The 15413-nt window shown below is 39.1% G+C and overlaps 1 protein-coding gene across 1 annotated transcript in view; it reads left to right on the forward strand.

The window, feature by feature from the left end:
* slc16a1b (solute carrier family 16 member 1b) overlaps positions 1–14220 on the forward strand; it is a 35003-nt gene extending 20783 nt beyond the window's left edge. The window contains exons 3-5 of the mRNA XM_084390390.1: positions 8063–8206; positions 8326–9120; positions 11431–14220. Of these exons, the coding sequence (XP_084246516.1) occupies positions 8063–8206; positions 8326–9120; positions 11431–11669 (1178 nt within the window). The 3' untranslated portion in view covers positions 11670–14220. The remainder of the gene's footprint in view (positions 1–8062; positions 8207–8325; positions 9121–11430) is intronic.
* The last annotated feature ends 1193 nt before the right edge of the window (positions 14221–15413 follow it).

Below are 15413 nucleotides of genomic sequence, written 5' to 3' on the forward strand. Positions count from 1 at the left end.
TCAGATTACGCATAGAGCTAAAGTAGCCTAATACTAAAACTAAATTCCAATAAATTAAGTGAACTTCACTGGAGCGCTGAAAAGACATACACGCATTATACCTTCGCCAGGCCGCATTATACCTTGGATTCCGTCGTTGGGCCAATGGGTGGTCCTCGCACGGTGATGGCAGCAGCACGACTACAGCGTTTGGCATTGTTCCTTGGTGGTCATGACTATTCAACTGAGTTCAAGGGCACAAAGTACCATGGCAATGCAGATGGATTATTGCGTCTTTCTCAGGAGAACCTAGATGATGTCAAAGATGACACTGATATGTTTCACATCACTCAAATGGAACCATTACCTGTCACAAGTGCTCAAATACAAAGGGAGGCAATTTGAGATCCTGTAATGGCCGAAGTGTTTGACCTAAACATGAAAGGATGGCCAGCTAGAGGAGATCCACAACTTCCTGCTCAAACCACCGTGAACAGCTTTCTGTACACAAGGATGTGTCATGTGGAGTACCGAGTGAGCGTGCAAAGTACTCACTGCCTTACACAAAGGACATTTAGTTGTTCAAATGAAAAGCCTGGCCAGAAGCTATATTTGGTGGCTTAGACTAGATCGCCAAATTGAAGATCTAGCTAAAACTGTTCTGGGTGTCACAGATCCAACGACAGATTCAAAAACGGATTAAACGCCACAAGCAGCCACTTTACATGTGTGGGGATTTCCCACCAGTCCCTGACAGCGAGTCCACATAGACTATGCAACACCCTTTCTTGACAATTTGCCTGGTAGTAGTAGCCTGGTTAACCCTTAAAGACCTAGAACATTTTGGGGGCGCCTGACTCACCTGTACTTTTCTTTGTTTTTCTAACCCATTCTAGCAGCAAGCATCAAGTGCCATATATCATTTTAAACAGGAGAGCCTAAAGTTTCCAGCTAGCTCATTTAAAGTCACAGTTTTACATTTCTTTTGTCAGAGAATTTATGAAATTAACAAGATTTTAAGAAAAACGGCAGCAAAAAATGTGGTGTTTTCAGTGTGAACTCAAACAGAACTTCCTGAAGTTTTGTTTTTTTCTTTTAGAAAGTTAGACTTGGTTGTTTTAGACTTCCAGATGAAATTTTGTCTACATGTAACAATCCCTCAGCAAGTTATAGCCATTTATTATAATATTATTCTAGGCGTTTTTGAGTAAAAACAGGTGTATTACATTTACTGACAATGTAGATGTGTCCAAATAAGTTCAGGAAGTAAAGTAAATAGAAAAGTTGTTATATTACAACAGAACACTGAAGCAAACATTTTTCTTCAGAAAATTATATTATAATTTGAACATGAACAACAAATGCAAACAATATAACAAGTAGTGACAACTTAGTATATAAATACTAACAATACAATATAGCCTACAGAGTGTAAATGAACAAATGGTTCACAAATAATCTTCACAAACTAAATACAAATAGATAAATAAACAGTGCAAATGATTCAAACAATTTTCTGAATCGGAAGGTTCCACCACCAGGTCATCGTCTAACGACTCGTTTAAAAAAATTCTAACACATCCTCCGATTTGTACTGCTGTTTTTCGTGTTTGTGCTCTTTCGTGTTTTATGCTCTTTCGTGGTTTGCGCTATGGTCAAAAACTTTGCATCCGTTAGTTTTCATGCGTAGTTTTCAATGCATTGCGTTTGTTAAAATGTATAAAGAAGCGAGATTGGTTGTTAAAAACACCAATCACTATGTTTATTTGTTGAGTTGATGACCGTTTGGACGAATCTGGGCATGGGGGTGGGACTAAGCATCAACAATCGTTCCTGTTTGGCTCAGAGAAAGAAACCACATGTGTTTCCTTGACGAATCACTGCTGCAGATTTTGATGACGCAATCACCGGCACTACAGAGCCACTGAATGACCAATAGAGACAACATTGATAACACGGGAAAGCTGAGAATCTCATCTTTACGGTGCATTTTAAAGCATACAGATTGGATTAGTGACTCAAAAGTTATTAAACATTTTAGAACGATAGTTATTGTATGCCGCGGGCGGCTGTATCGGTCTTTAAGGGTTAAAACCAGACCATTCTCAGTAGTAACTGAGTTATGGTCTGGCAAAGCTTCATTAATAACTCATTTCCAAAGGGGCGTCACCAACGGACGTCGCTCAAATGCCTCTGTGCGCAATTGGATAGACCTAAAACCAATCAGAGCGATCGTCATTGTGTAAAGCCACATGCTGCATCCCAATTCGCCTAAGTTACACTATGCCATAAAAGTATGTACTCTTTTTGTGAAGAAAAGGTATTTACTTTTGAATGTGTAGCAAAAAAGTAGGCAAGCTTTGGGACATACTACTTCGTCATCTTTATCGGACGGATCTGTCGCGTGCATCCTGTCACTTAAACTGCCCTGTCAATCATCTTGTCACAGTTACAATCCTCTATTAAATCTAATTTAATTTCCTACCGTTTCGGAGAGAAATGTAGTAGCACGTTCATCTGCCAGTGGGTCTTTCATGGAGACTGTCCTCATGTGTTTGCAATTTGAATATAATAATGCATTTAAAAGTTGGTGCGCTTCACCAACGGACGTCGCTCAAATGCCTCTGGGCGCAATTGGATAGACCTAAAACCAATCTGAGCGATCGTCATCATGTAAAGCCTGTGTAAAGCCCGTTTCTGATTGGTGCCTCGATTTGGACGGATTAGAAATCGGCTTGAATGGGCTCTTTGCCAGACTACTTGCAGAGCAAATCTAAATTTGCCGGAAGTTTGTCTGGGTTTTCCCAGGCTATGGTAGTAGTGAATGCATATTAAAAATGGCCAGAGGTATTTCCTGTCAAAAATGCTACACCTACACTGACTGATGACCTGCTCCGCACATTATTCTCCCTCACTGGCTTACCAGAGCAGTTGGTCAACGATGATGGTACACAGTTTACCTCGGAGGAATTCCTGTAACGAATGGCCTGACTGAACGCTTTATTCAGTCCCTGAATCCCATGGAAAGAGAGTGCCACTGCGAGAAAAGATTGCAAACTTTCTTTTGGCCCATAGGAACTCCGCTCACGCAACCACAGGTCAGTCTCCAGCCACACTCTTTATGGGAAGAAGTCTTTGTTAACGCCAAGACTTAGCAAATCTGACTTGTGCCGACGTGCAAACTAAGCAGTGTAGCCAAAATCCAAAATGATCCATACTCAGGACCTTGCAGGTTGGTCAAAATGTGCTTGCTAGAGACTATAGACAAATCACACCAAAAGTGGCAACCAGGTAAAATATTGACCTAAGACTGGGCCCCTCACTTACACCAACATGGTACTAACTTTTGGATGCAACAGCAACACGGGTTATTTCTTTTCAAAACATCGGAAGTGAGTACATCAAGGCTGGAGGAGAGGAACTGTTGTGAATTAAAGGGATACTCCACTTTTTTCGGAAATAAGCTCATTTTACAACTCCCCCAGAGTTAAACAGTTGAGTTTTACCGTTTTAGAATCCATTCAGCCGAACTCCGGGTCTGACGGTACCACTTTTAGCATAGCTTAGCACAGATCATTGATTCTGATGAGTCCAGTAGCATTTCTTTCAAAATGACCAAAGAGTTTCAATATTTTTCCTATTTAAAACTTGACTCTTCTGTAGTTAAACCGTGTACTAAGATCGACGGAAAATGAAAAGTTGCGATTTTCTAAGCCTATATGACTAGGAACTACTCTCATTCCGGCGTAATAATCAAGGAACTGTGCGGCTGTACCATGAGTGCAGCAGGCGTAATGATATGACGCAGCGCCTGAAAATAGTCCCCAGCTCGGTAACTTCTTCCAACGTGACCGGGACTAAGTTTGTCTAACCTATTAGACCTATTTTCAGGCGCTGCGTCATATCATTACGCCTGCTGCACCCATGGTACAGCCGCACAGTTCCTTGATTATTACGCCGGAATGAGAGTAGTTCCTAGTCATATAGGCTTAGAAAATCGCAACTTTTCATTTTCCGTCGATCTTAGTACACGGTTTAACTACAGAAGAGTCAAGTTTTAAATAGGAAAAATATTGAAACTCTTTGGTCATTTTAAAAGAAATGCTACTGGACTCATCAGAATCAATGATCTGTGCTAAGCTATGCTAAAAGTGGTACCGTCAGACCCGGAGTTCGGCTGAATGGATTCTAAAACGGTAAAACTCAACTGTTTAACTCTGGGGGAGATGTAAAATGAGCATATTTCCGAAAAAAGTGGAGTATCCCTTTAAGTCAATAATTAAAAAGTTATTCTGCACACTCTAGTGTTGAATGCGATCGTTGCAATTGCGCAGTAAAGACGTGTTCAAGATGAGCTCTGATCTGATTGTCTTTCTTACTGTTGTATAAGTGTAAAAACATAACACTGTGTGATCTGTGGCTGTTTTCGGCCTTGTGGAGTGTTCGAGTTTTCTCCAGCGTTTGTGAGAATCACACTGCTGTGCTCCTGTAAATTTAAAATTATCTCTGTAAAACTACAAAAAATACTTTACAAGTAGCTCTCAGACTGAATATCTAAAAAAAAATATCCTCTTCTGACTACCGTGTTTCTGAACCAGTTTATATAATCGTGTATGTGTGTATTTTGAATCACTGCTGTTTTTGTCTTTTTTTCCCCCTTTTTTTTGTGGGCTGGAAAGGATGGCCTGTTTGGTGCTACACAAAGCCTGTCAGAATAAATTAATTCAAGGAATGTGACTGGGGGACAGACAAATTGCTTTGAACTCTGATTGGCTGCATGGAGCATATGGGAAAGTTCCTCCTCCTGATGATAGATTAGCTTTTATGGCGAACCGGCACATAAAATTTTGCAAACATAACGAATTTATTGTAGTTTTAGTGCTTTTTGTCTTTCCTTTTATGTGCACGGTAAGGAATTATCTATCAAGTTTTTTTTTAAAGCTACATTACCTTGACATGTTATCATTAGCTTGGGTTGTGTGTACACAAAATTATATGCTATGACTTTTATGGCGTTTGCGCTAGATTCTTCTGCACTGTTTCAGATTCTCTCAATAGCTCTGTGATGGATTCTCATTCTTTTCTCTGTCTGTTTATTGTTTAAAAGTCTTAGTTACCGTGACCAAACCTCAATTTAAAGTTATCCAACTTTGATTGCTTTTAAAGGTTAGATTGGCCAAAAAATTAAAATTCTGTCATGAATTACTCAGCCTCATGTCGTTCCAAACCTGTAAGATCTTTGTTCATCTTTGAAACACAAATAAGATATTTTTGATGAAATCCGAGTAGCCTGGGTTTCCCCAGCCTGCGCAATTTTATTCACGCTGCTAGGCAGCCTGGACACCATGGACCAGATTTTCCCCTCAAAAAGGGAACCAATCACAGAACGGGGAGGGAGCAGCAAGACGATGGTCGTCATCGTCTTGTCTATGCGACACACCGAAGCAGTTTGTTTATATCTATGGATCCAACATGGCAGCAGACGCGAAGTTACCTTTCGATGCAGCCTTAGATAGTGTTCTAAGTAGTTTAGTCGCTGAACGCCATCGTGTACACATACATCTCTGACCCATCGTCTTCTTCCTCGTCGAATTTCTGTCGCTCTACATACGTCATCTGGTATAATTCAAACGATTGGCTATGACCTACGTACAGGTGCATTTGATAGACATTCGTAGCGCCCAATAAACGGCTCTGGGCATTCGTAAACCACGCCTCTAATACGAGAAAATGAACATGTGGTTCCCAGACCACGTCTCAATGAGACGAGGTCTGACGTTAGCCAGGCTAAAATCCGAGAGCTTTCTGACCCCTCTATAAACAGCAACGTCATAACTTTCTCATATTTCTCAAACTCTTACTTTAAAGGCCCAGAAATGTTGTTAAGACTTTGTTAAAATAGTCCATGTGACTACAGTGGTTCAAGTTTAATGTTATGAAGCGACGAGAATACTTTTTGTGCGCAAAAACAAAAATAACGACTTTATTCAACAATTTCTTCTCTTTCTTGTCAGTCTTCGAGCCTATTCACGTGAGCATGCGTGTGATGCTGACGCAGGAGATGGCCAATACTGAGCTGGCGTTCTGACGTAGAACCTGGAAGTGCTGCACTGTGTTTACAACGTGAACAGCGTCAGAGACTGAAAGGGAAGAGAAGTTGTTGAATAGGTTTTTTTTTTTTTTGCACTTCTGATGCCGCGGCCGCGCAGAAAGAATAAAATGCCACGTAGAGGACAGATGCGAAATGTGTGGGGAGAGTAAAAACCGGTGAAAGCAGTTTCAGCCAGTGAGCCAAATAAGAATAAATAAGTCGCGGTAAGAATACTGTCATGTTTGCGAACCAAATAAGCAATATTTGAATAACAAATACGAGAGGCAATGAGAAATGCAAAGACATGTGAATCAAATTTAAGGGTTTCAGGGATGTTTTGATTACTATAAAAGTTCACATTCACTTTTTTCTTGAAAATATTTAGCTGTTAGATCTATTTAAATGCTTCAGTTTGTTTTCATATTATAATATAATATGAAAACTAATTGAAGCATTTAAACTGATATATTATATCACTTCAAATACTTCAATTTTTTCATACTATATTATATTATTGTAAAGAATTGAACTGTCCTGCAGAAGATTTTGTAAATTATTTTATAGAATTTCTTGGTAAAGAGTGATACAGTTAACAGCACTGTAAAAAAAAAGATTCTTGGGTAACCTAAAAGGTAACCTTAATTTAGTGACTTCTTAATTAACTGTTTGTTTTCAAAAATATGATTTATTACGAAGTTACACCAAGGCTCAAATACAATAGAAATGGCATATTCAAGTTAAAAGTTACAACTTTATGTTGAAACCATTGTGTTTCTACATATGCTGTACTGGTCAGATATAAAGAATGTTTTTGCTCAGGTGACGAAAAATGTCTGCCAAATAGAGAAGTTTTGCCCGGCAACAAAAAAAATTTGAGGGAACATTGGTCAGAAACCTCTCTAATTTCATCAAAATTATCTTAATTTTTGGGTGAACTAGCCCTTTAAGGGTGACGCTGCTCTAAATGGGGCCTTTCACAAGAAGAGCACTGCACTGATGAAGCAGTTTATTTATTCACCAAGAAAAATAGGAAGAAATAGCCGGGTTCTTTTTGTTTCTGAATGCTCTTTTTACTTGTATTGTTGTCTTCTGTGTTGCACAGTACAGCTCAGAAATATTCACTGTATATCTTTGAGACCGCTTATTAAATCTTGAAATTGTGTATTTGTGTGGGAACTCCTAATTCTGTCGAAGAAAGGAAGGTTGTATTAGGCTGCTTGTTTTGTCTGCTTTCCATCATTTTTGAGCCATGTTTACTGAAATGAACAGTAGTCTGTTCCTGTTCTGGTCACTTTGGGTCAGCTTCATTCTGCTGATTAAGGTTTTCTCCCTCACACCACCCCAGTTGATCACATGCCATGTAGTGAGGTTTCCTTCCTCTGAATCGTCTCCTGTGTCCTCCTGGAGTCTTGCTTTGAAACAGTCAGTGGTGTGAATGACTGTGATGCCATCTTGTGGTGGAACATTAAAAGGGTACAAAATGTAGCCTAAAACTCCTAAATAAAGTGATTTTTCTTTTTCAACAAACGGTTGGTAATGTTGATTGTCAACCTCACGGGGTCAAAGTAACTTGTTTTTTATATATATATATATTCTATTTATTATAATATGTTTAGAATTTTTTGCAACCCTGTTACACAGGGTGATGTGTGTTGTTATTATTTTGATTTAGCTAAAGAAATGAATACAGTTTGAAATGAAAACTATTTGCTTATTTACCTATTTTCTAAGCATTAGATAAACAAATTAAATTTACAATTTATAAAATATTTTTTTTATAAAATACCACAGTGGGTTGCAAATTTAGGTTTAGCTCGTTAAAATGACTAATCAAGTTTACAAAAATGTTACCCAATCTAGTGTCATATATTTAATTTGTATTTAGCTATATAAATAATAAATAATCACACAAATCAGTTTAAACTGTAAGTAGACATTATGTCAGATTTTTATTTTATTTTATTTAAAACCAACCTGTTTTTTCCTCAACAGGACCAATCAGCAGTATTCTGGTGAATAAATATGGTAGTCGACCCATCATGATTGCTGGAGGGGTTCTGTCTGGCTCAGGATTAGTCGCAGCATCCTTCTGTAACACAGTAGAGGGTCTTTACTTCTGTGTGGGAGTTATAGGCGGTAAGTGCATTGAATGACACTGATCATGAAGACAGGGTGAGTACAATTAAATAATTAAAGTTACAAACTCACTTTCTGAATCATGCGTACAAGCTTTCTCTCCTCTCCTCTGTTTCTAGGACTGGGTTTGGCTTTTAATCTGAATCCAGCGTTGACCATGATTGGCAAATACTTTTACAAGCGGCGGCCAATAGCTAATGGCATCGCGATGGCGGGCAGCCCGGTGTTCTTGTCCACCCTGGCCCCGTTGAACAGCTGGCTGTTTGAATATTTCGGGTGGAGGGGCAGTTTCCTCATCCTGGGAGGAGCTTTGCTAAACTGCTGTGTTGCGGGGTCGCTGATGCGACCCATTGGACCAAAACCACAACCTGCCATTCCAAAAGAGGATGGCGAACCCAAACGTCAAGAGAAAAAAACATGCCTTCAGACCGTCAACAGCTTTCTGGATCTGACCCTGTTTACCCACCGAGGCTTCTTGCTGTACCTGCTCGGAAACGTCATCATGTTTTTCGGCCTCTTCGCACCCCTTGTGTTCCTCAGTAACTACGCGAAGAGTAAAGCCATTTCCAAGGATAAGGCTGCGTTCTTGTTGTCCATCCTGGCCTTCACTGACATGATCGCTCGGCCGTCCATGGGCCTGCTGGCCAACACACGCTGGGTCCGTCCACGCATCCAGTACTTCTTCGCAGCATCTGTGCTGTATAATGGCATCTGCCACTTGATGGCGCCATTCTCCACCGATTACTTGGGTTTTGCCATTTATGCAGTGTTTTTCGGTGTGGCGTTCGGCTGGCTCAGTTCTGTGCTGTTTGAGACTCTCATGGACCTGGTGGGCACTCAGAGATTCTCCAGTGCTGTCGGGTTGGTCACCATCGTGGAGTGTGGACCTGTGCTGCTGGGGCCGCCGTTACTGGGTAAGGCTGGGTGTAGACCAAAAACGACAAAATGATAATTCTCTCATCATTTACTCACCCTCATGTCGTTCCAAATCTGTATGAAGAATGTTGGCTACCAAAGAGTTTTGTTTACCACTGACCGTTTGATCATCCAACGAAGGCGGCCAAGCAGGTTTGGATTGACAGAGTAAATGATGAAAAAATTAGTTTTTGAGTGTAATATCGTTTTTTTTTTTATTAAATGTTGATAGACATTTAATATATAAAATGCTTGAATATTTTCTCATCATTGTAAGTGTTATTGTGAAATATTAATATGACATGACAAAATAGCGACAATTTATGGGATGTTTTTAGTTTTTTCAAAAATATGAATATAAATAAAATTATAATAAATATATTAAAAATAATAAAACATTTAGAAATAAATGAATAAAAACAATACATGTTTTCATCAGCTAAAATGTCATTACAAAAATGTATGAACATGACATAATGACTAAAGTTAAAGGAATTTTAATCAAAAATATGAATATCAAATTAAATATTAATGTTACAATTAATATGTAAAATGTTTGAATATTTGGTTTATTGTTCTCAACTAAAATATTTCAAATAATAAAACCAATATTTAAAAAATATATATAAAATTAAATATTAAAAACATTTTAATTAATATTAATTCATTAATGTTAAATTAATATATAAAATGCTTGGATATTCAAATTTTACATACTCTCATCAACTAAAATGCTATTACTGAGATAAATGAGTGACTTGTTAAAATATTGAGTAAATATAAAAGCTGTTTTTATTGAATTTTTTTAACTGTGACTAAAAAAAAAACACTGTTTAAAAATGAACTCTAAGGCCCCGATCGCACCTGACGTGTTTTTTGCAGTGAGAGGCGCCTTTTTTCAATTGGTTTCCTATGGCAGTGAGCGTTCTGCGCGCTGTTTATGCGCCTCGCGTTTTTGCAGTTGAAAAAAAAGCAACTCCGAGCGGAAAAAGCGTCCGACGTCATCGTGTTTTTTTTCCACTGTCCAATCGAATGAATGGAGAGGCGGGCCTTCCGTTTTAGTGATGAAAGCTACAATTGCTTGAACGCCCCGGAGAGTGCGATGATGGAGGATAAACTTGTGGTGCTCTCACGGGTTACCAGGAGCTTAACGACTTCACAAACCATACCACACTGTAAACAGAAAGTAAATAAAGTTAAAGGAGAACTCCGGTCAATTTTAACATTGAGCTCATTTTTTTGTACATTTGGAGTGCTGTCAGTACAACGACAAAAATCGGTGTTGCCTACACCGTGTTATCCTCGTTTTAAAATTTACACCCTGTTGACTTCAATGGGGCAAGTTTTAAACCTGCTTTTAGCCTCTTAACATCCTTGATGTGTCATTACAAGTGCACAGGTCATGTGAGTGATTCCTTCGGAGTGAACGCGGGTGAATCTGACTGCAGTAGATGTGAAAGAAATATATAAAAAATGATGTTTATTCAGCCAGCGCACATCCTGTTTTCGGTCGAAGTCCACAGTAATCGATTGTCGAGTTCACGCGCATAGGTTTAGTACCTATGATCACGCGCGTGAACTCGACAATCGACTACTGTGGACTTCCACCCGAAAACAGGATGTAAATACAGGTATGTGCGCTGGCTGAATAAACATCATTTTTATTCATATCTTTCACATCTACTGCAGTCAGATTCACCCGCGTTCACTCAGAAGGAATCACTCACATGACCTGTGCACTTGTAATGACACATCAAGGATGTTAAGAGGCTAAAAGCAGGTTTAAAACTTGCCCCATTGAAGTCAACAGGGTGCAATTTTTAAAAAGAGGATAACACGGTGTAGGCAGCACCGATTTTTGTCGTTGTTCTCTGTACTGACAGCACTCCAAATGTACAAAAAAATGAGCTCACTGTTAAAATTGACCGGAGTTCTCCTTTAATAAAAGGCTGATTTGACGTTTACTTGACTGACAGGACAGCTGTTTTCAGTGGTTGCCTAGCAACATAAAAAACACAGCGCACTGCTCATTCTGTGTGATGGGGCAGTGCTGTGCACCTCGCGTTTTCGAACCTGAAAAACGAGTTAGGTGTGATCTAAGTGAGCTAAGTGAGCAATTTGTAAGTGGCACTTTCAGAATGTCCAGTCCTGACCAGTTTGTCTTGGCTCAAACAAAGACCAAAGATTGAGTCGGGACTTAACGTCCTTCAGCTTTAACTACACTAATCAATGAACGTCATCGCATGTCCTGTTCCAGTTACTGTGTAACAGAGATTGATGAAAACATTTTCCCATTTCTTTCCTTGCAGGAAGACTCAATGACATCTACGATGATTATAGATACACATATCAGGGTTGCGGAGCCGTCCTGGTGGTCGCCAGCGCATTCCTGTTCGTGGGAATGGGAATCAACTACCGGCTGTTGGACAAAGAGAAGAGGGAGGAGGAGAGAAGAGCTAGGCTGGAAGAGAAAGATGAAGAAACAAATGTAGACAATGCCCTGAACGAGAAGGCAAAGGAGGCGGATGGAGACGAATGTTATGCATGAGCGGACGTTGCCAAACAGAATAGGACACTAAAAACTGCGCACACATGCCAACAATCCATGTCTTCCCGTTCTGACCGTCCAAAATTTTAAACATAGAAATGTTCCCTCTAAAGCATTACTTAATGATTCAGCCAATTTTTGAAAAGCACAAAAAGTATTTTTTATGCAATCCACACACACCTCAAATGTTACTTTCATTCTCACAACGTTCATATGGGAGAGACTCTGTACCTTAATGACCCAAAATGCACATTTTTCTGGTATATTACAACCATTACGAGAGCATTCCTAGTTTGAGACTCCAGAATTACACAGTTCATCTGCCTTTAAATGAAACTTTCAAAATGCATATTTCAACATTTTAAGGTGACGTGCGCACAGAATTTGTCGGATCAAGACATGGGAGAAGGATATCTATCATAGGGGATAGTTTTTTGGACTAAAGGTCATGTAGGATACACTTCTTTTTTTTTTTTTTAAGTTGAGTGTGGACTTTTTATGTATCTGTATTGTAGTTTTCTCTGTTCTGATTGGCTGGTTGAAAATAGTGCCAGGCAATGCTAGACTGCCACATGATGGCAAAACGCAGACGGAAAAAGTTTTTTGATTGATTCGATGTCAACTTTCATGCTCCGTTTTCTCTGAATCTGAACATAGTTTAGGAAAACCCATCTGTCATAGGACAGATCATAGATTCGTATAATTTATGAAGTTAAAATATGAAGTTACTGTGTTTTGCCTTTTAGAGCGGCAGAAGAATTCACGGTTAGTTTCCAAGTGCAGTTTAATGTGCGTTTTTGACAGATTGCTTCCTGCTCTGGTGATCTCACATTGCTCATCATCTGTTCATGCACTGTACTGTAACCATGGAAATTAACATGGTTACTGTTTTTAGAAACTGCAGCAAACACTAAATTGCAAAGGTCTTGTTTTTGTCTGAGAGGCAATTCTCACTTCACATGAGCAGTCTGTTGGAGAAGCTTTAGCTTCTGTTTCCCTTTTTAATTTAGTGAAAATGATAATTGTTTCACTAGGATACATTCACATAGGGGATCCTTTTTAAAGTGTGTGTTGATTTGCCATTTTGACCATGTTGTTTTTAGATGTCTAGAAACTTTTAATCACGGTTGCCAACAGATCCTGTGCCTTTGATTGAGTGCCTTTCTATCTACATACATGATACAGGTACATGCAATACAAATTCCTGAAACCTCTTTTTACAGAGCTGTTTGTGGTTATCAATAGGATGTGTATTGATTTTAATTTCATAGTCTGAAATTAATTTTTGTTTTGTGCCATATTGAGGGAGAGTAGAGTCTTTCATTTCAACCTGAGCCAGCATCAAATACGGTACTGAATTTGTTGGCTAAAGACAGACTTCGTTTCAAGTTAGTGCAAAACAAAGGTGCTTGTGCTTTTTATGAGTGCAAATGTTTCCGAAGCCATTTTATTGCTTCTGCTTTTTTTAGAGTATATTTTGCTGATGATGTGGAAAACAACACGACTCTCAGGTCTGCAAAAATAACAAGGTACACAATTTCAAACTTTAGTGGCAGTTTTGGCACTCTAGAGTGCTGCGTCGAGTCACTTTCAGGTCAAACATACGTTGAAAAAGCGAGAAAACACCACCACCTGCTGGCCGCTTCGTTGCGACACTGCGGCCTAACAACAGGTCAATCAAAAATGCGGGTTCACTGCCGTTTCTGTGTAGTATTTTTGAGAAACATTTGTGTCCAAACACAAGTCAGTCATTATTTTCTAATAAAGTTTAGTCAGAGCAGATGGCAGTTTTTGTATAGTGCACTTTAATTATAGTTACATTCAAGGTAAAATTATACTGTTGAATTATGCTCATGCTGCATTCACAGTGTAGGCTTTTTTCCTGAGTAGAAATGGATCGGTCTGGGTCCTGGGGGATGTGTGCTCCAGTTCTCTGGTAATCTCAGAGCTCAGCTGAATAATAGCAGCTGCTAGACTAAAAGCAGAAAGAGGTTCAGTTGAGTGTTAATGACTCAATTTCACTATCTCCGAAAAGTTCATCGCAGCTCCGACTGCACTTCGGATTACAGGAAGAGCTGGAAGAACTCCACTCGACTGTGTGTGTATGTGTGCAGGTGGATTTCTTAGTTTTGGTAATTGTGCGAAGGACAAAAGGCTACTGCTGTACAGAAAATGGACCACCCTGAGAATTTTCCATCATCTTATTCCCACTTTTTCTTGTTGGCCAAATGAACAGAAGTAACACTAACCAGAGTGCTTTTTAAACGTCTCCTGTCAGAAAGACGATTGACTGAGGTCAAGAGAGGCTGAGGTAGGAAGTATTTGATTTTGACTGTATTTGTGTGTGTTTTTGCACAGAGATTCTATGCAAACTCACGGTTTCATGATTAATTTAGGCGAGTGGGTAGAGTCTGGCCCCTTGAAGGTTTTCAGGGCAGAGGAAAAATAATTGTATTTTTAGGAAGGCTATTTTAAACACGATCACGTGTGAAATTTTGTATGTTTGGATGTTTTGTGTGGATGAGCAAATCAATAAACTTTTTTAAAAATGTTAATGTGTTATTACTGAGTTTAATATATAAATGTTGATATAACTGTCATGTTGTTGCATACACCCTGGGACTGGGAGACTGATGATATGTGCATAATGGTAGTTAGACAGGTTGAGAGTATGGGGTAAGTTGTCACAATGGAATGTGACACATTAAACTAGGTTTTCTGCTAGTTTTTAAAGGGATACTCCACTTTTTTCAGAAATAAGCTCATTTTACAACTCCCCCAGAGTTAAACAGATGAGTTTTACCGTTTTAGAATCCATTCAGCCGAACTCCGGGTCTGACGGTACCACTTTTAGCATAGCTTAGCACAGATCATTGATTCTGATGAGTCCAGTAGCATTTCTTTCAAAATGACCAAAGAGTTTCAATATTTTTCCTATTTAAAACTTGACTCTTCTGTAGTTAAACCGAGTACTAAGATCGACGGAAAATGAAAAGTTGCGATTTTCTAAGCCTATATGGCTAGGAACTACTCTCATTCCAGCGTAATAATCAAGCAACTGTGTGGCTGTACCATGGGTGCAGCAGGCGTAATGATATGACGCAGCGCCTGAAAATAGTCCCCAGCTCGGTAACTTCTTCCAACGTGACCGGGACTAAGTTTGTCTAACCTATTAGACCTATTTTCAGGCGCTGCGTCATATCATTACGCCTGCTGCACTCATGGTACAGCCGCACAGTTCCTTGATTATTACGCCGGAATGAGAGTAGTTCCTAGCCATATAGGCTTAGAAAATCGCAACTTTACATTTTCCGTCGGTCTTAGTACACGGTTTAACTACAGAAGAGTCAAGTTTTAAATAGGAAAAATATTGAAACTCTTTGGTCATTTTGAAAGAAATGCTACTGGACTCATCAGAATCAATGATCTGTGCTAAGCTATGCTAAAAGTGGTACCGTCAGACCCGGAGTTCGGCTGAATGGATTCTAAAACGGTAAAACTCAACTGTTTAACTCTGGGGGAGTTGTAAAATGAGCATATTTCCGAAAAAAGTGGAGTATCCCTTTAAAAGGGCAGCAATTATGAAACATAACTAATTTAAAATGTGAAAAAATATGCACAAAAATATATGAAACCATTATAGCTAATAGATTATAGGCCTAAATTTAAACCATGCACTTGCATTGTCTTTCAATGGTATTTATGGAAATGGTACTACTATTTCTATTGTCATTGGATTAATTT

This window comes from Rutilus rutilus (assembly GCF_951802725.1).
Source record: "Rutilus rutilus genome assembly, chromosome: 19".
In the NCBI taxonomy this organism is placed as follows: Eukaryota; Metazoa; Chordata; class Actinopteri; order Cypriniformes; family Leuciscidae; genus Rutilus; species Rutilus rutilus.